The sequence below is a fragment of the Aspergillus karnatakaensis genome, assembly GCF_047715665.1.
Source record: "Aspergillus karnatakaensis strain CBS 102800 unplaced genomic scaffold BJY04scaffold_29, whole genome shotgun sequence".
NCBI lineage: Eukaryota > Fungi > Ascomycota > Eurotiomycetes > Eurotiales > Aspergillaceae > Aspergillus > Aspergillus karnatakaensis.
Window position 1 is genome coordinate 206,916 of NW_027395741.1, and position 22,941 is coordinate 229,856.

The window sequence follows — 22,941 nt, forward strand, 5'->3', positions numbered from 1 at the left end:
CTCACGAACCACCCCCGAGTGGCAAACGGCATACGGGAGACAAAGCAAGACAGTGTCACCATAAGGCAAAGGAGTACAGGGTAATGCATTGCTATATATATTCGCTCACCACTTCAACCTAGTCTACCTTTGTCTCATTTGGTTCCTCCATCTAGCCGTAATAGGACCCCGGCAGTCCCTAGCTAATACTCAACGCGATAACTAGCCCGAGGATCCCCGCAAAAGGATCAAGGCAGCATAGTCTAGGCTCTCGCTCGTCATAGTTGAGACAGATCCAATAGCTAGCTGTCAATGAGTCAGTCCTCAGCACCACGCCGTACCTATCGGCGCCAAGAACGTTTCTAGTAGCTTGACTCGTGCATGAGTCACTCCAAGAGTCATCCCAGTGGAGTGTCGATTCATACCGAGTAGCATAGCACCATTGTGACTCCGTTCAGGCGTTAGCATAGGTAGCAAAGGACTGTATCACTCATTTCCTCGAAAGAGTTACTGGAATGAATACAGCGATGTGTAGTTCGTTTGCAGTCGGTGGTGAACTGTATATAACTTAGATGCCCTACTCTACCTTCTCTACCCCACAGAACCAGATCTATCCGACAAATAACACTTATTCCATCCTAGCAAATCCATCCTTAATTCACTTGAAATAAAATGAAGCACCTTGCAGCTTACCTCCTTGTCCTCCTGAACGGCACCACCACGGCTCCCTCGGCCACCGAGATAAAAGAAGTGCTGTCCTCTGTCGGGATTGAAGCGGACGAGGAGCGTCTTAGCCATCTGCTAAGAGAGCTAGAGGGGAAGGATATTGCTGAGGTTTGTTACCATCTCTCTCTCTTTTCACTATCTAGGTCTTGGTTAGATCTATGGTTCTACTGAAGCAAGAGGACATGCGGGCTGATCTGTGTTCTGGCCGGTAGGTAATTGCTGAGGGCAAGAAGAGGCTTGCTACTTTTGGCGGTGGGTCTGCTTCTAAGGCGTCTGACGGGGAGATTGGGAAGGACCAGGTCGAGGAGAAGACTCGTGGTGAGGATGGTGAAGGGGGCTCTGTTGGCGGGGATGCCGATGGTGATGAGGACGATGAGGATTTCGGGCTGGGTTTATTTGGGTGAGCGGTTGTATGTAGATTGCAGTATGGAAAATGGAATCTTTAGGACAGAAATCCTGTGGTTGCCTGTAAGTGCTCCTCGCAATTCAGCGGGTTATATTAAGTGAGTTGATGATCAAGGACGTGGGGGTACTCCAATGTCTGTATTCAATCTGGGATAAGACTCAAACTACCTAATGGATGGTGAACTGAAAGCTAAAACAGCAATAGAACCACTAACTAGCTACATATAAATGTCATACAGCCCAAGATTGAAATGATCGCTTGTCAGAAATGCAAATTAACCATCATGCTGCCCAAGGGTCCATGGCAGCCCAAACAAGCCCGATTCTGCAAGCAGGCCAACCGAAGCCGACAATTCGTCCATTCGCCGGAGCAGTCTGTCATCAATGCGGATTTAAGGAGGGGGATCAACAACGCCGTGCCACGTCTATTCCGAGTAATCGCGCGGATCAGACCCTCACACAGGGATGTCTGGTCCAGGCGATTTGTCGCGAGAAGGCCCCTTGCTACTTCAACATATCCCCGGTCAATGGCTACATAGAACGGATACTTGAGCTTCACATCAAGGTCCTCCCTGTCGAGTAGGATCAGCGCCAGGCCCGGAAGTCTTCTTGTCAGCGCATATGTAAGCGGCGTGAGCCCCTTTTGATCTATAACATTGAAATCAACATCAGGCCACCTTAGAAGCGCCTTCAAGGCCTTCACTCTGTTCCACTTAAAGGGCAGGTATGCAATGGTGCGGTTCCTCTCCTCATTTGGCCCATTAGGGTCGATCGGTGCGACAAGTCTGTGGTACAAAGCAAGGAGCTTCAGCAACCGCGCATTGTCGTGGCTGATGGCGAGCCGCAGAGCCAGGTACGGTTCGTCGATGGCGAACGGCGAACGCAGACCACTTCTTCGATCTATTTCGAACTGGAGTAGACAGTCTATCATACTAACATTGTCTGTATCAATCGCAAAGTCAAGTGGCGTCCACCCGTTGTGATACCTATTCTCTGGGGTAAGACGGTCGCAGTAAACGAGATGCCGTACAACATCGCGGAAACCATTGGAAACGGCGTCAAATAGAAGGGGATATGCGTCGCCCTGGCGTACCTCGCCGATAGTTTTTCCGGTCGATGGATTTGCGCCGGCGTCCAGTAGCAGGTTGACAACGGGTCCATGGCCTTTTATCACGGCTCTGTCGAGAGCTGTGTAGTTGTCATAGTTTGTCGCTTCAATGTCCACGCTTCGTAATGTAAGCAGCATTTCCACGAGCCGAGGGTGGCCATTCTCAGCGGCAGTAATGAGCGGTTTTGTTTTCCGGAATATGGTATAATGAGCGAGGGCTCGTTGCGCCAAGTCTTCGTCGCCATGTTCTGCGGCCCAGACGAGTGCGGCGCCGCCTCGTCGGCGTTGGGCATCAAGACGGTAGAGCTCGTTATGGAGCAGGTTGGCAAATGCGCGGCATGTTCGCATGAGTCGGGAGATTGTGCGGCGGGAGTGGGACTGGTGGGCGATGTTCAGGACGAGTTCGGGGGGGAGGTGGCCGAGGGAGGTGTTGGTGCTCATGGCATAAATGAGTGGATAGAAATAAGAATATCGATTGATTAAAACTACTAATAGATGGAGTTGAGAAGATCGTGGTACTAGAACCGATGAGCGGGTTGACTCCCATGGGGGTCGCAAATGAGGAAGCTGCGTATGCTGTAGTTGCCAGTGGTTGAAGATAGCACATCAAATACTCCCCAGCAAAGCTTTAACAAAGTCTGTTCCATATGGAACTACTCCAATAGACCTTGCGAATCATCTCGCCAGACCGGTACGTAGCCTGTCTCGAATTCTTAGCTCTCCCAGTTGTCTCTATCCTCAATTCCATCCATTGACAACCACACTACCCAAGATACAGAGCAAAGGGTCTATTAAGTCATTGAGGGTTTAGAACGGAACATATGAAGAACTCACGACAGAACCACCGAGAGTACCGTCACCCGCAGTACGACCTTCTCGAATAATTATCTGCAGTAGAATCACGGACAGTACGATCAACCACAGGCCCAGTAGGCTCTAGCCACGCCCGCAAAAGCCACGCCAAGTCAACTTGTCCACTCTTAACCGCCTTGATAGCGATGTTTGTCTAGACGTATCCGCCTTAGGTTCACCCATTTTGTCCCCAAAGGGGCCTGGACTACCTCGACGTAACCCTGTTGTGGGCGTTGTCAAACACAGATATTAGAGTAGAAGCTCGATCATTCTGTCATGCTCGTGGATAGTCGTCTCGATGAGGCACCGATTGCTGATTACTGCTCCGTGGCTCAAAAGAAGCTCTGCTTCTCCATATCGTCTTGCACAGCGGCGTAAGTGAGCGCACTCCAATCGATGCGGTCTTCTGTATTGATATTAGTTTTACTACCGTGGTCTAAAGGAACCTTGACTGCATCACATCTCACATATTGGCGCACAGCTTAAAGCAGCGGACTCAGGCCTCGATGATCTATGCCGTCCGGGATTGTCCCATGGAAAAGCAGAAGCGCTATCAGCTTATTTCTATCGTAATGATAAGCGACAGTGCCATCTGTCATTGCTCGTCGATGGCTTTGGGATCTGCACCGCTATGCCCGAGTATCCGCGCAGTCAGCAGGGTGCTCTCATTGCTCCACGAATCCAAGAGAGGTCTCCGTTGATGAAACTGTGTCTGAGATAGTTGCCATCAGAGGGCCCGGCCGTTGCTATCCGGACAGTCAGCACCCGCGTTTGCTCCTAGCAGTAGCCGCATTGCACGCATGTATCAGCGCTGGGCATCATGTCAAAGTGCAGTCCGACCGTCTGGTGCTCTTAGAGCTTCAGTAGACCGGATATGTAGATTGGATTCGAGCCACGGGCCATCAGTTGTTGAGAGAGATATGCCTTATCCCAGTGGTATGGAATTGAAATCCTTCTAGGTTCCTATCCTATGTGGTCTGTAGTCTGACAGAGTTGCTATTTTTCTTTCTTTGTCTTTTTAGCCCGCAACTTCTGTCATGTCAGCATGCTCTTTGATATCCTGGCCTGCTGTCAGTGCCCAAAAGGAAGAATGTAAGCGCTTGCATCACATAAAGATTCAATCAGTCCCAGTCTCCAGATTGATCAGCATTCTCATCACTTTCGTATCGCCAAACCAACTAACTCGTCTACATGGTCGCCCAACCACCCTTTCCCACCGTGCTTTACCCACGAATGAACCCTCCAAGCCATCGCGAGAAGGACATGAAGGTCCTCGTACTGGGAATTTCCCGTACCGGAACGATGTGTATGTACTCTGCCGAGAATTCCGCCTGCCAGTAGAAAATCTAATGCAATCCGCAGCCCTCTACGTCGCTCTCAAACAACTAGGCTACACACCCTACCACTGCGCCGAATGCTCCATGGATCTCAAGAACGGTTCGCTATTGCATTGGAATCGGGCAATCGACGCAAAATACCACTGCAAGGGCCCCGTGTATCAAGGCCGTGATTTTGATCAGATGCTGTGGGATATGATGTATGCCCACTCTCAACCAGGCAATCGATCCTCGCTTTTCGTTCTCCAGCCAAAATCCTAATAGACTGACGTGATATTGTATTTGTTGTACTCTAGGCAATCACCGACGTCCCCTGCATCCTCTTCGCCGAGGAGCTAATGGACGCTTACCCAGACGCCCAGATCATCCTCACAACCCGCGACGTCAAGACATGGCTGTCATCAATGGAGCGGTCATTCTATACAATTCTCAACATGAAACGCTGGAAGGTACTGGAAATGATAGACACGGCAAGTTATACCACCAATTACTCCCCTCTCGTCACTACAGCAGCCCCTCTAACAAATTCTACCGGCAGATCTGGGCCCGTCCCTACCTCAAACTCCTCCGCTCATTCCTCCAAGTCTGGACAAACGACCGCTGGGAAGACCGCGACCGCCTAGTAGCTGGCTTTGAGGCCCACTATACCCATGTCCGACTGGCGGCAAAGGCGCGCAGGCGGCCGGTGCTAGAGTTCCGAGTGCAGGAGGGTTGGGGGCCACTGTGTAAGTTCTTGAACAAGAAGCAGCCTGACGAGGCTTTTCCAAGAGTCAATGAGGGTGATTGGATTGCGCAGTACCATGTTATTGTCTTCTGGTTTCGGTTGGTGAAGTCGTTGAGGGGGGTTTCGGGTCTGGTCGTTTTGGGTTTTGGTGCTATACTGGTTGCGTGGTGGTTGTATACTTCGTAGATCCAGCAGCTAATTAAAACGTTAGGGTCTCCTGCGATTCAATAATCTTGCCTGAAGCTATAAGCAAATACATTTAGAGTGAACCTCAGAATATCAAACACAATACTTCCAGCACAATCGTCAGCAGATTTATTATTATGCCCTTAGCCATTCATCTTATCTCACCCACTCCACGCAAACCTACCCACGACACCAAACCTCTACCGAAATCTTTCCCTAAACCTCAACCCCAACAATTCTAACCCCCCTCACATTAACATCCCCAACAAGCCCATACGCCTGCAACCCGGCCTCCTCATAAACATTCGGCGTCAGCGGCGCATGACTCCCCGACACAAGGCCCCCAAGTCGAGTCTTGACGGCATTAAACAGCGTCGTGGGGACATGCACCGTGATTTCATTCTCGCCCTTTTGCAAATACCGTCCAATATACACCTACGGCGAGGAGACGTCAAGAGGAGGCAAGAGAGCCCCGTTAATCCAGACACGGACCGTGGAAAGCTGGACTGGGAATATAAGGAGGATGTCAAATTCTTCTGTCTGAGAATCAGGTTCAGAGTTCTGGTCAGCGTCTTGGCTGCTGTTGCTACCGGTATCGTTGGCGGAATAGCCAGAGCCAGGGAAAAGGTAATCCGGCGCTGTAAACGTCGTCTTGTAGATTCCCACCCCAGAGACAACCTCTAACCCCTCGATCTCCGTCCACGGACGGAGAGTCTCCTGCTCGCCGAGCTTAATTGTCTCGATGACGGATCTGGTAATTTCTGCATTCTCGGACGGGACCCAGGATTCGATGGTGAGATCCCATGAGCCTAGCAAGGTAGCTTCGGAGTCGTATTCTGCGGATGCGGGTGGGATGTCGATTTGCTTTCCATTTGAGAGGGTTAGTGTGGCGGCGGTGGTGTCTTGGATGTAGACGCTTAGACTTGAGGTGGGGTTATTGCTGCCGCTGCTGCTGCTCTTGGATGGGGATTTGATAGCGATGATGTTCTTTGGATGTTCCGTGACATGAATTGAATCTGAGCCCTCGGCCTCGTCGCAGGGCGTCGTGAAAGCGAAAATTGTGGTCTGGTTTGCCGCGAGAGTCACAGAGAGGGTAATTCCACTCTCGATGCGGTGATAGACTTTGAGTGGGTGTTGCTCGCCCGTCCATGCGTCGAGCTGGAAGGGTAGTCTGCCGGCCACATCGTTGAAGGTGAGGCTGAAAGAAGCCGTCTCGTTCGCGTTATACAGGTACACGAAATCCATGTCTGCGGCTTTGCGCCACACAGACCAAAGGCCTGGCGTGGGTGTAACGCTGGAGATCGAGATTCTTGGTTCTGCACCTACATCGCGCAATGTATCTGCGAGGGAGTTGTTGGCGTTGATAAATTGCACGTTCGGGAAGGTCTCGCTGTGCAGCGCGTCGACGAAGCTGGTCACGATTTCCTGGCCTGCCGAGCCGATGGTCGTGCTTGGTGGCTCGCCTATAATAACGATGGGTAGACCCCGGCGGGCGAAGTCAAGAATCGCCTCTGCTGCATGTGGAGTGATGTATCGTTGTTGGTTCAGGACGAGAGCACGGTAAGCTGGACCGTCGGCCGCGAGGACGCCATCTGAGACGTATGCTTCGGGAGAGGCGAGGTTCGCGGGACCAAGGTACTCATATGAGAGTCCTACAGTTTTAGAGTAAGCACTGAATGAACTTCCTGCTCGAAGACGAACAAACCTGCGCTCCTTAAATCCGTCCCATCATACTCCTCCGTCGCCGCCCAGGGGTTCTTATAAAGATAGAACGCCACATCCCTCTGCACCCTCCCCGTTCGTAGCACAACCTGATTCCTCGCTGCAAAGCCCAGCGAATCATTCAGGTACTTCCACTCCGGATACCGATCATTCCACCCCTCGCCCATGAAGTACGCCGCAGGCGTATACCCGGTCCAGGTAGTATTCGCATACTCGCCGCTATATGACATTCCGTGGATAGCCATGCTGTTGACGCCGCCTGCGAAGCCAAGTTTGAATAAGTGGACTAGGTCGTTGACGGACACGCTGTAGGCGGGGAAGTCAGCGCCGAGTTCGGATGAGATGAGGTTTCCGCCGGTGCACTGCACGCCGCCGGTGAATTGGAGGGCGTTGTCGATTGAGGGGAAGGCGAGAGATTCGAGCTCGGGGGCGGAGAGTATTGTGGCGCTTTCGGACTGAACACGATAATTAGTATGGGGTGTTATAATAATGAAATGGTAGAACATACCATATCAAGAGGCAGATGATACGCTGTTTGTGCGGAGTGCGTCAGGCCCAGTGTCTCTGCCCAAGCGGCATACGCTGCCAGATACTCGTTGTAGCCGTCTGTTAGGGCGGCTCGGTAGTCCTGTAGATATTTGTTCTCTGCTGGTTCTTCACTACCACCGCCGTTAAAAATGTAGGTCTTGTCGTATGGAGCATATTCCGCGCGATAGGCGTGGGCCTGGTTAAACAGCAGAGGGATATACTTGACAGGACTGTATCCGTGGATGCGTTTGAAGCGCTCATTGAAGCCGTGGCTCCAGAATAGAGCCGCGCTGGTCTCTATGCTATCCTCGAGTGCTGTATAAAAGTTAATACCGAGCAGGGAGAAGGTAGATGAATACTTACAATGATCCCCCGCATACTTCAGAAGCTGCTTAACCTCGCTGTCGAGAATATTCTCCTCCCAGAAATCAATCACACGCTGCGCACCAAGCGCACTAAAGTGATCCGTAAACCACGAGCCATTCGCAATGATATCCTGCGCACCAAGGAACGGCTCGACAGCGCGCTGATTTGTATAGCGCTCATAGATCGCAAAGACGGTGTAGTTGTCGTATTCAAGAGGCGCGGTCCAGTTCAGACCCAAGCCACCATCGACTACATGCTCTGTGAGATCCACCAAGCTTCCCTCGTCAACAGCAACAGTGAAGAACTCATCGCCCCTCTCACTCACCCCCGTCGGCGTACTAGAGACCACGCCCGCCGCAACAACTCCTACCAACTTCCTCTGCTTGAAGTCCTCGTGGCCATGCATGAAGCCGCCGATAGCGGAAAGATGGAAGTTCAACTCAGTGGGGTCGTCAATCGGCAAGGGACCCCTGAAAGGCTCTCCACCAGACACTGTGACCTCTCCATATACTAGGTGTAATGCGAGTCCCGGTGTCGAAGGTTCAGAGGGTAAACGGGGAGTCGAAGTATGGTACTACGTACCAGTTGTGATCAGTCAGAGATTGGATTGATGGATCGAGTTGATGTTGATGGTGCTTATGGCTGGAGGGGGTGCACTCAATGGTTTGGTATGTGTGCTAGATGTTCAGGCTCCGATGACAAGCACAGATAGCCTTGGACCTGACACAGGTGGCGGCAGTACTGAAGGCTATAATTTATGGGAGCTCTATTTCTGAATACTGTTTGTACTTAACTCTTGTAATATGCCAGATATAGAAATCTGCTCAACTGAGGCTATATCTGTTCCTTTCTCAATTTGCCTGTACATTCTAAGCCCTCCAACAAATGCACAATCTTCGAGGTAGTCAAGTGTATGCGCGACTGGAGATACAGTAAACAACCAATAAGCTCGATAGCAAAACGAATGCAAAAGGAATAAACACCCTGCACTGGATGCTCTGGATCAAACATAAAGATACTCCCTAATCCCAGACAAGAACCTGCCCAAGCTAAAACCTTCACCTTCGCCTTCACCTTCATCCTTACTCTTCTCCTCCAACATCAACGCATTCCCCACAACCCTAACAATCTCCCCCTCACTAACCTCCCTATTCAACAACCACCCAAATTTCACCACCACATCCCTTCTAAAAACCCTCGAAGCCTTCAACTCGGGATAAAAAGCATAATGACAATGCGGCACGCCGCGATAAAAATCCAACCTCGTCTCCACCCCACTATCTCTCAAATACCGCTCAAACACAATCCCATCATCCCGCAGCGGATCAAGCTCCACAACCTGGAAATAGCTCTTCGGGAACCCCCTCGCAGCCTGCGGGTGCGCATAGGGGTTAAACCAGTCACTCTCTGTATCAGGCTTATACTGTTCTTCCGCGAAGTTGATATCAGCCATATTCAGGATCGGCGCGTTGGCGTTCTCGGTCCGCGACGTCCAGATATCTCTATACCGTTCCGGGATCCCATCTGCCGTTAGCGTTGTCACGGGGACGGAGATCCAGAGGCCTGTTAGTGGCGGCTGCAGGTTTTCTGAAACGGCGCGCTGCGCGGTGAGCGTTGTTAGGTGGCCGCCTGCGGAGACGCCGCCGAGGATGAATCCGGCTGTGGGGTCGGCGCCGAGTAAGGTTGCGTGCTCGGCGATCCAGGAGACGGAGTCCCAGACGTCTTGGGCGCCGGTGGGGAAGGGGTATTGCGGGGCGAGCCGGTAGGAGATTGTGATTGTTGTTGCGTTGTAGAGGGCTGTGAGGGCGCGCGCGAAGGGGGCGTGTTGCATGTTTGTGCCGACGAGGTAGCCGCCGCCGAAGATGAGGACGATTAGCGGACTGCCTGTAGTAGAGGGGCAGGAGGGGCGGAAGATGCGGATTTTGCTGGGGTAGCCATCGCGCATGCGGATGTGGCCGGTTGATTCATGGGTGCCGAGGGTTGGGGTGGTGAGGTAGTTTTCTTCTTCGGCGGCAGCGTGTTGCGTGCGCAGGGTTTCGATCGGGCCTGAAGTAAAGAAGCCGCCGTTGTTGAGGGGGTGGTCGGCTGGCAGCTACGATTGTTAGATTGGTTTTCTTCTTGTGGGTGAGTGAGGAGGCTCACGACTGGGGTTTCGTCTGGGTTGGTGAGGATGGGCAGCTGGAGCTGGATCTTGTCTTTGCTGCCGTAGTCGCCCATTCTGACTGAGAGGGAGATGAGGATGGTAAGGCTGAGGAGGTTGAGATTGAAAGGAATAAGAGGATGAATGACACAAAGAAGAAAGAAAAAGCAAGTGCATGGATGCAGGCTTTATATGCAGCCCTCTCGGTTAAAGATGGACACACTGCAGATTGCAGAGGCAGACAGGCACATGGCGATAATGCGATAGTCGACACAATGGTATGGCAGACAGTATCTACGCGCTGACAGCTGCAACTATGATCCATTTCATCACACATCGATATTGGCCTATACCGCTTGTTATAGGCCAGTGATCCAACACCCAACACCAACACACCCTTGACCCAACATAGACCAACCAGTCCCAACTAACCCTGTGTCGGAGAATCCACAAGAGAGTCGAAGATCGGATGAACACCGTTACTTACTTTTACAGGCCGACTCCGCCCTCGCACCCTCATCCAAGCTCGTCCACTCACCTCCTCACCTCCTCACCTATCCCACCCAGTATCTCCCACTGATAGAGGGTGCAGAGTTCGACTCCAGGGTCCACCATCCATCCAATCCTGCCGCATGCCTCGTTGGGCCAATTTAGCGCCTTAACCATTGCAGCCGTCGAGTGCCGGGTCTGAACTCTGCCAGTGGGCCAGTTCGTACCCCTGTCCGTCTCCACATCACAATCACGAACTTCACCTTCGGCGACATCTAGACCGGTTAAAGTAGGACGGGGCTGAAAGAATCAATCTCGGCTATGGATATTATCTCGCGCGTGCTCCAACTTCGGATAATTCTCCCTGAACGCATCAGTTCGCCTAGAGCCAAGACTCGAGTACACGATGGAGATCGGGATTGAGTTCGTCCTTGTGTTGGCATAAGCTAACCTAGCTGCTTGTGTACTGTAAGCCTAAGGTTGTTACCCGTGATGGCTCTCAAATCTGTGGTGCTAGATGCTGAAGGCTAGTCTGCGAGGGACTGCGAGGCGATGGCGACAGAGATGCATCTGCATAGCCACGGCTATCTGCATCGGGGAGATGTCGTGTCACCGGCCATTTGCGGCGCAGCGGAGTTTTGATCCTGGGCTAGATGCAGCTGTAGCTGTGTAAAGCTAGGCAAGTGTTGGGAGGAAGAAAGATCCGGTAGGACAGTCGAAGGAAAGCAGTGCGTGTTAGGCGGGCGCGAAACGCGGGGATGGCCTTGGTGCGCTTGAAGGATGCACTACCGTAACTGACTAGTTAACCTGCGCTAGGGCGTTCTGCCTCGAATGTTTCTCGACTGGAACAGCACTCACACAATTGGTGGTTGCATATTCTCCGAGAGGAAGTATCTGGTCTGAATATTCGGGACAGCTTTCTTCAGTTCTTTCGTCCATTCGGAGGATATTCACGTCGCACCACCTCTGCACCAAATCCGTGCAGAGGCAGATGCGTGAAGGTCCCGTGATATCGAACCAACAAACCACTCCGCTGCAGACTAATGCAGCCTCTTCCTGCCGTCACGGCGTGGCCCGGATCATCTTGCATGTTATTGGAAATCTCAATCTGCGGTATCCCGGACCGCTCGCACTCGGCTCGAACCCCTGTCAAGCTCGGGCCTCTGAATCGAATCAACAAAGAAGGAAGGTCAGTATAGGCCCAATTTCCAGTTTCGGAGAATGGCAAGGCTAAGATAGAACATGGTGCACGGCCGATCCCGAAAGTCTATTGTCGGAGAGTTTATCCTAGACGGGGGGTTCAGATTAGGCTAATGCCTTCGTTTTCTACTCTACGATGAGTCTTGAGTCAATGTATACAGGGTCAATGTATATGGAGTCGACCATGCAGGCTCAAGAGAGCCGATGCCCCAACTCCTTCCCCCCAACCACCGGCCGCCCGAAATCCGAATTCGACCTGAACCCGTTCATCCCGCTGCCGCTGTCATCTCCATTCCCATTGATGTTACCCATCCCAGGCCAGCTCGCATTCAGCGCCTGCGCACTCTCCCTCACGTCCCCAATCTCATTCCTCCCTCCGTCCGGGGCACCCCCCGTCGCAACCTCAACCAGCCGACCGAGAATTGCATACTCAAGCCTTAACTTTATCCCATACGCGACCGGCTTAAACGCGACTTGAAGCGCGTACAGCCCCGCGTACTGGAACACCACGACAACGACATCCAGAAACACAATCACAATGTTGATGGCCAGCAGCTGCACGAGGATAATCCTATGTGCGCGCTGCGGGCGCAGTCGGAGGAGTTTTGTTGTCTCAACGATATAGATAACGGATAGGAGCATCTCCTGCAGGCAGAACACAACAAGCTGAATCCGCTCGATGACATAGTACCCATTGACGAATTTCTGGTTTAATTGTGGGGCGGGCGTGACCGCGCCGTAGAGGAGGACCGTGACGGGGATCTGGATGAGGAATGCATTGCTGATTATCAAGTAGAGTATGGCCCGGAGGAGTCGAGGCCGATGCAGGACGAGATGCAGCCGGGACCAGAGCACGATCGAGTGCCCGGTGATCATGGAGTACCATCCTAGGAGGATGATTGTGACGCTGAGGTAGGGGGTGACGGGGGCGAAGAAGAAGAGGATGATGCCGACGGTGTTGACGATGAGTGCGCTGGAGGAGATGAGCAGGCTGAAGAAGTACGCGCCCGTGTAGCGCTTGAAGGTGGAGAGGCAGAGCAGGATAAGCTCGATGGCGATGAAGAGGGCGACGCTGGAGAATGCGGTGAAGACGTGGGCTTGGGTGGGTGTTATTGGGAACCCGGCGGCTTCGGTGTGGGTTTGGGAGGGCATGGCATGTCGGATGGGGTTGGCTTGCTGTTACATGCGGAGGTGAGAGTGGGAGCTATGAAGCCATGATGAGAGGTGGTGAAGGAGGAAGATTCTGAAACTTCTGCAGTGATGGCGAGTTGGGGGGTTAGAGTTTGTATGTCCTGGCTGGGATTGTATGAACCACGGAACCGGCGAAGGTTGTCGGCCATGTGCTCATGATGATATCGTGGCGGCTGTGTATGCGGCCTGGTTCAAGTAGGGCTTCTTCCATCTCTCGTCAGGTTTGAACTTGACTATCTTGCTTCTCGACAGGGAAGATCACAGCACATTCCTCTACTAGCAAGAAGGCATTTCGAAGATCTGAAACTTCAGCACATATCTCAAGCCTGTTAGCAAACCCGCCCCCAACAGTCGCCTCCTGCAGAAGATTCCCCGGATCCATGGAACCAACCTCATGGTACAGCAGTCTAGAACTCAAACTGCTAGCTAGCTGCAAGCTAGCTGCAGGCTACCACTGCAACCTCGCACACTATCCATGGAAAGGGTCCTTCAACCGTTGAGGTGATCGGAATTTGCCCGATCACCGCATATATTCTCTCCTCCTCGATCTCATCTCCGCACGTCCGAGCCTACCGTGGAGTCCTGCCTGCAGTTGAAATAGCTTGCATTCCAGGATCGATTTCGATCAGCGAATCATATTGCGGTCGCAGATGTCAAGATTGGGAATGGATGCCTGTTAGGTAATCTTCTCCAGGCAAGGGGTGGGTTCCCCCGCGTTCTCTGCGGACAAGCTAGGTCGAGGCTCTAGAGTCTAGGGTTAGAGCTGAGGGTTTTTCTCTACTAGACTGGAATAGGAAGGTGCGTAGGTAGCGGGCTGACACTTGCGGAGGAAATCTCGATCTCCCACGCGGTTTCCAGCTGTTGGGTTCATTTGCCACCCTGCAGAGACATCCTCTCTAGTCAGTGCAATACGAGGGTATAGTAGTAGCAGTAGTGCTTGAACCCTTTCCATCAGAAACTTCGAAGTTCTGGTGGGTGACATGACTGTTAACCTTGTATATGATAAAACACCAGCGGGGATGGAGCGGATAGCAAATGATCTCCAGCTGATAAACACTCTTTCCCGGGGCGTTCTACGTGGGCTCCAGACAAGAGCAAAGCTATGAACAATCAATACACCTCGCACTCACGTGGGGGGCATGGTATTACTCGGCTTTCATTCTGTCTGCGTGTATCACGGCTCTCTTCCTACCACAAGCCTCTCATCCTGAGGCGCAGGTAGACTCCATATGCCGATGAATGGTGATACGCTGATGCAGTACATCCAGAGCTCGCGAGCCTGCTTATTTACCCGCTAGTACATCCCAGCACAGGTAAACCCAAAATCAACTGTTTTCAAACGAAGGCTGAAGCTTTGCGATTTCTGCGCCGGGGCTTCGTGTTGGCTAATGACGGTTTACTGTCAGCCAATGTAAGGAGTCTTTAAAGCGCCTGAAAGCGTTCCCGCTCCAGATGATAATCAAGCACTCGGACAGGTCTATTGCAGTATCTGCACATCCTATAATTCAAACCACATACCTTGGATTTTGTCTTTGGTAGTAGATCCCGCGTTGGTAGAGCCATTTCGCCGTATATAGATCACCATATCCCCGAAATTCTTGTCCTTCGGAAACTCCACCGCGTCATAGAACTGATCAATCATGTTTCTCACGCGGGCCGAATCCGGGTTAAACCTATACCTCATCGTCAGCAAGGTTATGACTTAGACGAAGAGTAGACCGGTCCTACATCAAAGCTTCCCCAGCAAAATCCTCTCCCTTCACTCTGTCCCAGATAAGAATAGCCGGTCGAGCAATATCTGCGACAATCTGCTTGACCGGTACGCTTGGCGCACTCGCAAAGACCAGTGAATTGTCATCGATCTCCAGAAACCCCTGGGGGTCATCGAGGATTCCGATCTTGTGAGTCTCAAGGAGTAAACAGTCTGTCGCCGTATACGCTGGATCTTGGACGCCGCAGGACACCTTCTCGCCGTACGCCTTCTCCAGCAGCCGCATCAGTACCAGAAGGAACGCATGCTGAAAGAAAGAAATGTCCAGGTCTTCGGGCACGTCATCTGGATCTGACATCGTCCCACATCCCAGTCCAATAATCTTCTTAACCTTCGTCGCAGTGCACGCAGATACGAGAGTAGTCTTGATCCGGGCCAATTTATCGCTAGGCTGTTCCCAGAACTGCCTCGCCACACCAAAAGTTTCAAAGGCCTCCTCGACCAGCCGCATATCTTCTTTGCATCCCGTCTTGTCATCAATTGGGTTTCCTGGTGGAGTTCGGAACCCCTGTAGCAGCATCGTGCAGAATCTCGAGGCCGGCTCGATGTGACCCGCCGATATATCCGCTTTGAGGAGTTGGTAGGGGACGTAGGTAATCCAAGGTTTTAATCTGGGAAGCGTGTTAGTCGGGTGGATCTTGGTTATAGTTGGATAGAGTACGCTGCACATACACCATCCCCTCATTGCTGTCTTCTCCCTCGTCTGTCTTGAACGTAGCGACGACGGCGGTCCCCGCCAGGTCCTTTACGGATATCTTGTCTCCGTCCTTGAGTGGCTTTCGGAATCGGGCATCGAGCTTCTTGAGTGCCTTGCGCGTGAAAAAGGGCTTTCCACTGTTGTACCATTTGTCGACTTTGGCCAGTGCTTCCGCGCAAGAGGTATCCTTGTCCCCAAGAACTGGTTTCGATGGAGCGTTCGTGTTGTTAGGCATTGCAGTGGATATTATGTCTCGAGAGATGAAGATGAAAATGGATATGATGTTTTTGATACCTAGTTGGATACGGGTCTGAGTCGGATGATAACCCAGAAGACGGAAAAGTGAAGTGGAAGTGGAAGAGAAGGATGTATAAAAGGACAAAAGAGGACAAAGATGCCATCCACAGCACGCTCGCTATATTTAGAATTTATAACTTTTCTAACTTTCGTTCTTTAGGTCTGAGGCTGAAACATGTACAAAGCATGGCAGTCACAAGTCAACGCTGTCTATTACTCTAATACTAATTTTATCATCGTCATTCATCACCTCATCACCTCAACACTTGAGCATCTACTGCTCGTTAACCAACACATAGCGGTACCGAGCATGTCCCTCCTCCATATCCACAATCGCCTTGTTAGCCTCCTTCATCGGCTTCTCCTCAATCCAAGGCTGCACCTTCTTCTCCGCAGCAAGCGCCAACATCTCGCGAATCACACTAGGAGACCCAATCAACGATCCACCGAGCTTAACACGGTTCATAACCAAGGCACCAGCAGGGATGGTAAGAGATCCATCCTCAGGAACGCCAACCTGGACGAGAATCCCATCAACCTTGAGCAGAGAAACATAATCGGAAATCGGCATCTTGGACGACGAAACCGTGCAAACAATCAAATCCAACGACCGGCGGTTCTCAGCCACCCAGTTCTCATCCTCCGCAGTGGCAATGTACTTGTCCGCGCCCATCTTCAGCGCATCCTCAGCCTTGCTCTTCTTCCTCGAAATCGCAACAACCTTATCCGCACCAAGCGCCTTCGCAAACAGAACTCCGAAGTGTCCTAGTCCGCCGACTCCAATAATTCCAACGGTCTTGCCCGGTCCAGCACCGTAGTGCTTCAGCGGCGAGTACACAGTCACACCACCACACAGCATCGGCGCCGCAGACGCGGAATCGAGCCCCTCGGGAATCTTGATCACGAAATGCGCGGGAGCACGGTGGTACGTCGCGTACCCGCCATATGACTTTCCACCATTCAGGTACTGCCCTGCGTATGTGCCAGCGAAGTGCTTTACGCAGTATGGCTCGTTGCCGGAGGCGCATTCCTCGCAGTCGCCCTTACGCCCGAGGCAGGATTCGCTCTGTGCGCCGACGCCGACGCGGTCGCCGACCTTGATGTCCTTGACTTCAGAACCGACGCGGACGGCTGTGCCGACGATCTCGTGTCCGACGCAGCAGGGGTAGGGGGTGGGGCCCTGGGGGGTTATTAGCTTGGCTGTCTTAGGACAGGAGGAACAGGGACATGACATACCCAGCCGCTGCGCAGGGTGTGCAGGTCTGAGCCGCAGATACCGCAGTGTGAGATCTTAATGTCGACGTCGGTCTCCTCCCAGGTCTTGGGCTCGAATTCCTGCCAGACCATCTTGCCTTCTGCGGAGGAGGCGTCGAGGCCGAGCCAGCCCTCGAACTTGTAGTCGGTGCTCATGTTGATTATGTTTGTTTGAGAGAGAATTGAAGAGGTTGAGATAATGAGATTGTGCAAGGGACAACGGAGCACTTGACTTTTGAATTGGATAACAAGAATAGTTCTGAAGATTTCATCTCAAACCTGTTCCCTCCCCAGCTACTTATACCCAAATCAAGTGCAAGTTCCAACTTCCAACCCGCCCCTCGAGAACCAGAATACCACAGAACTAACCCAGAGTCCCGTTTAGACCCAATTGCCACGCCGACAAATATCCACGACCCATAAGCTAACCGATCGCCGACAAGGGGCACGCACTACTTTAGTCCATCCATCCCGCCGATTCCAGGAGAATTGACCCACAAAGAATTCCATGGAAGGCAGGTCAAATTTTGGCTCAGCGAAACAAACTCTTCCATGACAGTCAACGACCCAGAATTAAGTCCGTTGTGGAGAGTGGAGACCGTAAGCAGTCTAGTTTTTCTGCAGATTTTGAGGTGCCGGTGCCGTCGCCCCTGATGTATCATGTCCTGCCTGGAACTTTGCGGAGTGCTATTTTCCTAAGGCTGTTACCAGGGATACGGGTACGGTTCCAGACGGAGTTAAGGGTCAGCATTGGGAATTTGAGACTGAGACTGAGTGAGGCTGAACCGTGGATCGGGTATCGGAGACTTAATGAAGCACGGCGGGTGATCTGCCCGAGACTGGAATTACGTAGGTGTGGCTGATGTCTATGCTATCTGATTCTGGGAGTATACTCCGTGTGCAGGTACAGAAGATATTGGTGGTTTGGCAATTGGATAACTTGTGTGTCATTTCATATTCACAGAGTAAGGGCCATAGGCTAGATGGTACGGGGTATATGCATTCTGTCTCCCATTTTCGTAACTTACGAACTAACCCCCGGTGTCTTCGCAATGCGAACTACATACTTCGTCGCACTAGCCTTGCCCTCTTTCAAATTCGTCAGCGCCTTCTCCAGCCCTTTAAGTCCACCAGGGACAACCTCATGCGGATGCGGCTTGAACCATCCGTCCAGCAGCCCCTTCGCCAGGTATCTGAAGTAGACAAAGCCCAGCTCCTTCTGGTCCTGGTGCACACAGGCAACACTGTTCTTGATCAACTGGATGTTATCCGGGACTCCGGGGTAGTCCTTCCCTGGGAGAACAGTCACGATCTTCCCGCCTGGCGCAACAATCTTGCCGAGGTTGACGAAGCTCGAGCCCTCGCTGACGCAGTCGTAGCTGTGGTACAGCTTGGAATCTCCAAGAGCTTCCTTGATTCCTGAGATCACGGCCTCGTCGCCCTTGCGGTAGTCGACGATGGTGTCGCCCTTTGAGCGGTCGATGAGGCCCTCGACGAACGGTGCGCCCTTGCCGGCGACAGCGATAATTGGGTGGACATTACTCTTCCGAGCAAGCTGGATCGCGTATGCGCCAATCGCCGAGGCTCCGCCATAGATAACTAGCGGTGTCTTTTCGGTAGCTGGTCGCCAGGGCTCTGGGAGAGCGAGGTGGTGGAAGAGAACACCAACTGAGGTCAATGCCGCTAGGGGGATCGTTGCTGCTTCTGCTTGGTGTCAACAACCACGCTCTCCTCTTCTTTTACTCAGTTGTTGAAGGAGGGGAGGAAACCCACGCTCAAACGAAACACTCCTGGGGATATGAGCAGTCGTGTGCTGCCACGCAATCGCATACTCCGCGTAACTTCCACCGGAGGTAGTCATCTCATGGAACGCCATCACGCGATCGCCCTTCTTGAACTCGAAGACATTCTCACCGACGGCTTCAACGGTGCCCGCGATATCGTCGCCTTGGTTGCCCGGCTTGTCGAGCCATTCAGGGAGTTTCCTGCACAGGTTCACTTGTCAGCTTGCTAACTTCCGCTTATCCCCCAGCTCCAATACCATAAGCATAAGCGATAAGAGGTAAGACATACCAATCTTTAGGATTCGTCCCACTAACAACAACCTTGATCAAGATCTGATCAGCCTTGGGCGACGGAATGGGCGTGTCGACAATCTGCACAGTCGGACCCTTGTCCACGTGCGCTTCCTTCATGTTCGGCATAATGCAGCGTCAGCGTCAGCGTTCCAATATCTCGTGGTAGCTAGATGTCTTGGATAAGTGGATGAGGGGAAATTGGAGAGCTTGGTACAGCTCCAACGCAGCCCAGTTCACCCGCACCCTTCCGAGGTAACTCGCCGGAGCTTACAAATCCACCTCCCCCCCAAACTGTCGTCATCGATGCGTCCTCTTCGTTTCGCCTTCCAGATCTGAAGATGCAAAAAAAAAGGCATGGTGGGCCGGAACTCGGGTGTAAATCGGCACAGATTTTAGGTGTGGCTCTTAGTGCGCCGAGGTGCTGGTCCTATTGGTTCTAGCGCTGGATAAACTGCTTATGGTGGGGTCCTGGCTCATGCAAGCTGCTTACGAGTCGTTTCTTTAACGGATGAAGTTGTGGCAATAAGGCCAGGGCTACGGAGTATACCAACCAATTTGGTCTGGATCCATATTCTTTTTTTTCACTCTTCGCCAAGTTGGTTTCTGCCGAGACACAGAGATTAACTATACCCAGCCGTAGTAGGACCGGTAAGTGCAGCTGCTGTTCGGTTTCTTTACCTTTTGATGCCACACGCCGCCGATCAAGGCCACTGGTAATAATACCATCATTCATCTTGTCAGAGGTATGGCGCTTCTGATTCGCGAACCCTAGTTTGGTCAACAAGAGCTGTCATAAACACAAGCCTTTTTCACCTTGGGAGTTAGTGCGGAGACATAAGCAGCTTGCGGGGATCATAAGCCGTCTACACCTACAGCGGCTAGTTTTTCTATGACCCTTGTTTTAGGGCATATGCAGCTTGCTTATGATTCAATCCTCAATCCAGAGAAGCCACTCTAACCTTGGTAAGTATCTAAGGTTTCCCGCGCGCTAACAAGGCCAAACCGATCTGCTAGGTACTTCGTTCTAGCTCTGACCGTCACTCCCGAGTCCCCGTCGCTCTTGACAGGCCTGTTGTTAGGGCTATCAGGGCAGATCAGTGAACAGCCTCAGGTCCAAGGTTCTTGGTAGCAACCCCCGACACGGTTAATATTAATCCTGTTTCGTTGCTTGGGTAGGGAATGCTATGTGGGCATTATTTATGGGCCGGACGTCTCTGGCTTGCAATCTCAGTAAAATGGCCAGGAGACTCGCTCTTATGCTCCTGGGCTCCTATATACTGTTCGTGGGCTCGACACCAACTATCTGGTCTCTGTTAGTCATGCATTAAGACCGCGACATGAGTTTCCTTCATAACTTAGAAACAAAGAAGGCGTTTTCTAGTCAATAGAGACTGTGGCTTCGTCACTCTCATGACTTTGTGTTGAGAGAGTGATACCAGCCTAGGGCGCAAATCCCCGGCAATTACATAGATATGAAAAAGTCTGAGGTGGAACCTTTGCTTATTCTCGACTTGACTTTCATTTTATATTCTAATCTACATTGTGTATCAAGTGCATAGTACGATGACTCGTCATCACCCAGAAAAGACAACAACACTATATTGTCATGGGATTCTGAGTCCTGACAAAGGGGAACCGGGGCAGCATCTCCAATTCCATGCTTACCCCTCGGGGGTCTAGCTCCTACAACTGATAGCTCTAATAAGTATGCGCGATCAGGTATCACACTGATGCAGGTCACATTGCGCTGCTGCAGGGGTCGGTCAGTTGTGCTTCATCGTATGAATATGAGTATTGCGCATAGCTCTATAGATGGTCCTTTTGCGCTTGGCCTGACCTTCTCGTTTTCCTCGGATTGATCGAGGCTCAACAGGACTCGAAATAAGTATAACGTGATTATCGACTATAGGTTGATTCGGCCATCGAGCATCCCTCACGCCATCTGCGACTGAAGAAAACAGTCTTGTCTTATGACCCTCATCACTGTACATCTGCATCTGCATCTGCATCCTTCCTGCAAGCCGTGCGCTGGCTGCGCTGCACACGGGCATCCCGCAATTTCAGGGCCAGTCAGGGGCCAGCCAGGGACCAGCCATGTCCCCGCTAGTTCATTACTCAATCGCTTCTCGACCTTGTCGGTAATTTGTTCATGGCTCAAGCAGCTTTCAGCTCCGCCATGCGCGTGGGCTCCCTGAAGGATTGTTTGCTCCCCTCCTCGAGCGAAGGAGTAGCCAATAGTGAGAAGCCAAGTCCTGCATGCAGAAAGACTGGTCAATCACCTGCCAATAAACTTGCAGATGCTAGAGCTGATCACTTCTCGGTCCGTTCCTTCTCGTGATAGCGATTGGCGCTTTGCAGTTAGTGACCTGTCGATCAGTCTCGGTCGAGGGGTTTGAGGTTAGGGCTGGGGTGCTGGGTGATTTCTTGCCTTACTCCTAGGCTCTTTTCACTTTAGTGGACATTGATTGTTAGTTGACTGCAGTACTGAGCGCTCAGGATATTGGTATCGTCCTTGCAAAGCCCGTTTCTTTAACTGAGAATGGTTGGATTCTTCAGTGTTGTGGTCGACGCGCCAAGAGGAACGAGGCGTTCAAGGGCTCTTCCCGTGCATGATGCGTCGAACACGAGATCGCACTATTTGCCAATAGTCCATCGAAGGAAATTTAGTGTCTCACGATCATCTTCAGCTGCAGAAACTGCGTGATCGTGAGAATATAAGATCTGCTGGTCTCATCGAGTCTGCATTGTCCAGTCCAAAAAGTTCCTCATCAAGCTGTGTCTGTTCTCCACATCAAGCATGCATCTTTCGAAAGTGTTGCTCGCTCTGAGCGTTGTCACACCAGCTGTTCTCGCAGTCGAAAATGTCTTAGAGGTAAGTCGGTCAACATCGCAGTCCCCAGCCTCTACTAACCTTTGCATCCTGCTAGGGCCTTTTCCCACGGAGATGCTTCCCCAACCCTTGCGAGGGAATCACCTTCGACAACGACACCTACGTCTGCGGCGACGCCCGCCTAGGACCAGTCAGATACCCTCTTAAATTTCCCCTCCGCACCGGCCTCCGCACATACGCACGCTTCGGCAACCTCTGCCCCGCCGAATTCCTCGAGAAATGGGCAACAACCGCCGAGCCTGAAGGAACATACATCTACCCACCAGCCAACGGCTTCGTCGTCGACGACGAGAACATCCCCATCATCGGAAACGTCACACTCCCTGTCGGCCAGAAGCTGGATCGGTTCGGATCCGAGTATGGCACTTTCCTCGCTGCTTTGGGCGCGCCGTATATTGAGCGGTCGCTGCCGCCGAGTAACCTGATCACGTACGATGGGAATTATCCGTTTAACTACCATGTGTATCAGGTTGAGAAGGAGTTTGTTGTTGGGTTGGGGCCGATTGCGCCGTGGTTTGAGCAGCCCGGGATGGGGACGCAGTTTGTGGCGCCGATGAATGTGCTGGGGTTGATTGAGGGGGGGTTTCTGAGGAGGTTGGAGGAGGAGGAGTTTGATGAGCGGGTGGAGTATTCGAATTCTTATACGGAGGGGCCTAATGAGTAGATTGTTAGCTCTTGGAAGTTGGAGACTTTTTTATCCTAATCAACCTAATGAAATCATGGGTATCCTCCCAAATGCGATTATGATTGATTCGTTCAGGTAGAGGTTATAACCAAGTGTCAATTCAGGAACCTTTCCCCGAGAGGACATGTTAAAACGAATCAAGTGAGTACAGGAATCGTGAAGCGTAGTAGTATCTTTGGTCGTTGTGCCCGAGAGAGAAAATACAAGTTTCCTCATCGAGGCAATCTTATGGTCTTTCTAATCCGGACATGTACGTATATGATTATTGTTCGACAAGTTAGCGACCTTCGAGAGTTGCATTGAAAGTTGTGTTGAT

The 22,941-nt window shown here is 51.9% G+C and overlaps 9 protein-coding genes across 9 annotated transcripts; 3 read left to right on the plus strand and 6 right to left on the minus strand.

Annotated features, from left to right (window-relative positions):
• The first annotated feature begins 509 nt into the window (after nt 1-509).
• Nucleotides 510-1,658, plus strand: BJY04DRAFT_191071 (60S acidic ribosomal protein P2). The gene is made up of 2 exons (XM_073711585.1): nt 510-813; nt 918-1,658. The coding sequence occupies exons 1-2, from the start codon at nt 652-654 to the stop codon at nt 1,107-1,109; spliced, it is 354 nt and encodes a 117-aa protein (XP_073570408.1). The 5' UTR covers nt 510-651; the 3' UTR covers nt 1,110-1,658.
• BJY04DRAFT_219067 (ankyrin repeat-containing domain protein) lies at nt 1,373-2,659 on the minus strand (the record flags this gene model as incomplete). Its single annotated transcript, XM_073716482.1, has 1 exon — nt 1,373-2,659. One exon carries the CDS (start codon nt 2,657-2,659, stop codon nt 1,373-1,375), a length of 1,287 nt encoding a protein of 428 aa, XP_073570409.1.
• A 1,602-nt stretch (nt 2,660-4,261) lies between these two features.
• On the plus strand, nt 4,262-5,372 carry BJY04DRAFT_208007 (sulfotransferase family protein; the record flags this gene model as incomplete). Its single annotated transcript, XM_073713933.1, has 5 exons — nt 4,262-4,376; nt 4,433-4,647; nt 4,704-4,877; nt 4,946-5,251; nt 5,343-5,372. The coding sequence occupies 5 exons, from the start codon at nt 4,262-4,264 to the stop codon at nt 5,370-5,372; spliced, it is 840 nt and encodes a 279-aa protein (XP_073570410.1).
• A 3,366-nt stretch (nt 5,373-8,738) lies between these two features.
• BJY04DRAFT_191073 (alpha/beta hydrolase) lies at nt 8,739-10,202 on the minus strand. Its single transcript, XM_073711586.1, has 2 exons — nt 10,076-10,202; nt 8,739-10,025 (listed from the first exon to the last, which is right to left on the minus strand). The coding sequence occupies exons 1-2, from the start codon at nt 10,148-10,150 to the stop codon at nt 8,937-8,939; spliced, it is 1,164 nt and encodes a 387-aa protein (XP_073570411.1). The 5' UTR covers nt 10,151-10,202; the 3' UTR covers nt 8,739-8,936.
• A 1,752-nt stretch (nt 10,203-11,954) lies between these two features.
• BJY04DRAFT_219070 (uncharacterized protein) lies at nt 11,955-12,914 on the minus strand (the record flags this gene model as incomplete). The annotated part of the gene is made up of 1 exon (XM_073716483.1): nt 11,955-12,914. The coding sequence occupies one exon, from the start codon at nt 12,912-12,914 to the stop codon at nt 11,955-11,957; it is 960 nt and encodes a 319-aa protein (XP_073570412.1).
• Nucleotides 12,915-14,451: 1,537 nt separating this feature from the next.
• BJY04DRAFT_219071 (SRR1 family protein) lies at nt 14,452-15,656 on the minus strand (the record flags this gene model as incomplete). Its single annotated transcript, XM_073716484.1, has 3 exons — nt 14,452-14,626; nt 14,682-15,335; nt 15,397-15,656. The coding sequence occupies 3 exons, from the start codon at nt 15,654-15,656 to the stop codon at nt 14,452-14,454; spliced, it is 1,089 nt and encodes a 362-aa protein (XP_073570413.1).
• A 250-nt stretch (nt 15,657-15,906) lies between these two features.
• BJY04DRAFT_228248 (NAD(P)-dependent alcohol dehydrogenase) lies at nt 15,907-17,128 on the minus strand (the record flags this gene model as incomplete). The annotated part of the gene is made up of 2 exons (XM_073718799.1): nt 15,907-16,898; nt 16,955-17,128. 2 exons carry the CDS (start codon nt 17,126-17,128, stop codon nt 15,993-15,995), a joined length of 1,080 nt encoding a protein of 359 aa, XP_073570414.1. The 3' UTR covers nt 15,907-15,992.
• Nucleotides 17,129-17,996: 868 nt separating this feature from the next.
• On the minus strand, nt 17,997-19,176 carry BJY04DRAFT_208010 (zinc-binding alcohol dehydrogenase family protein; the record flags this gene model as incomplete). Its single annotated transcript, XM_073713934.1, has 3 exons — nt 17,997-18,676; nt 18,746-18,957; nt 19,046-19,176. The coding sequence occupies 3 exons, from the start codon at nt 19,174-19,176 to the stop codon at nt 17,997-17,999; spliced, it is 1,023 nt and encodes a 340-aa protein (XP_073570415.1).
• A 2,671-nt stretch (nt 19,177-21,847) lies between these two features.
• On the plus strand, nt 21,848-22,604 carry BJY04DRAFT_219074 (TNT domain-containing protein; the record flags this gene model as incomplete). The annotated part of the gene is made up of 2 exons (XM_073716485.1): nt 21,848-21,922; nt 21,978-22,604. The coding sequence occupies 2 exons, from the start codon at nt 21,848-21,850 to the stop codon at nt 22,602-22,604; spliced, it is 702 nt and encodes a 233-aa protein (XP_073570416.1).
• Between the last annotated feature and the right edge of the window lie 337 nt (nt 22,605-22,941).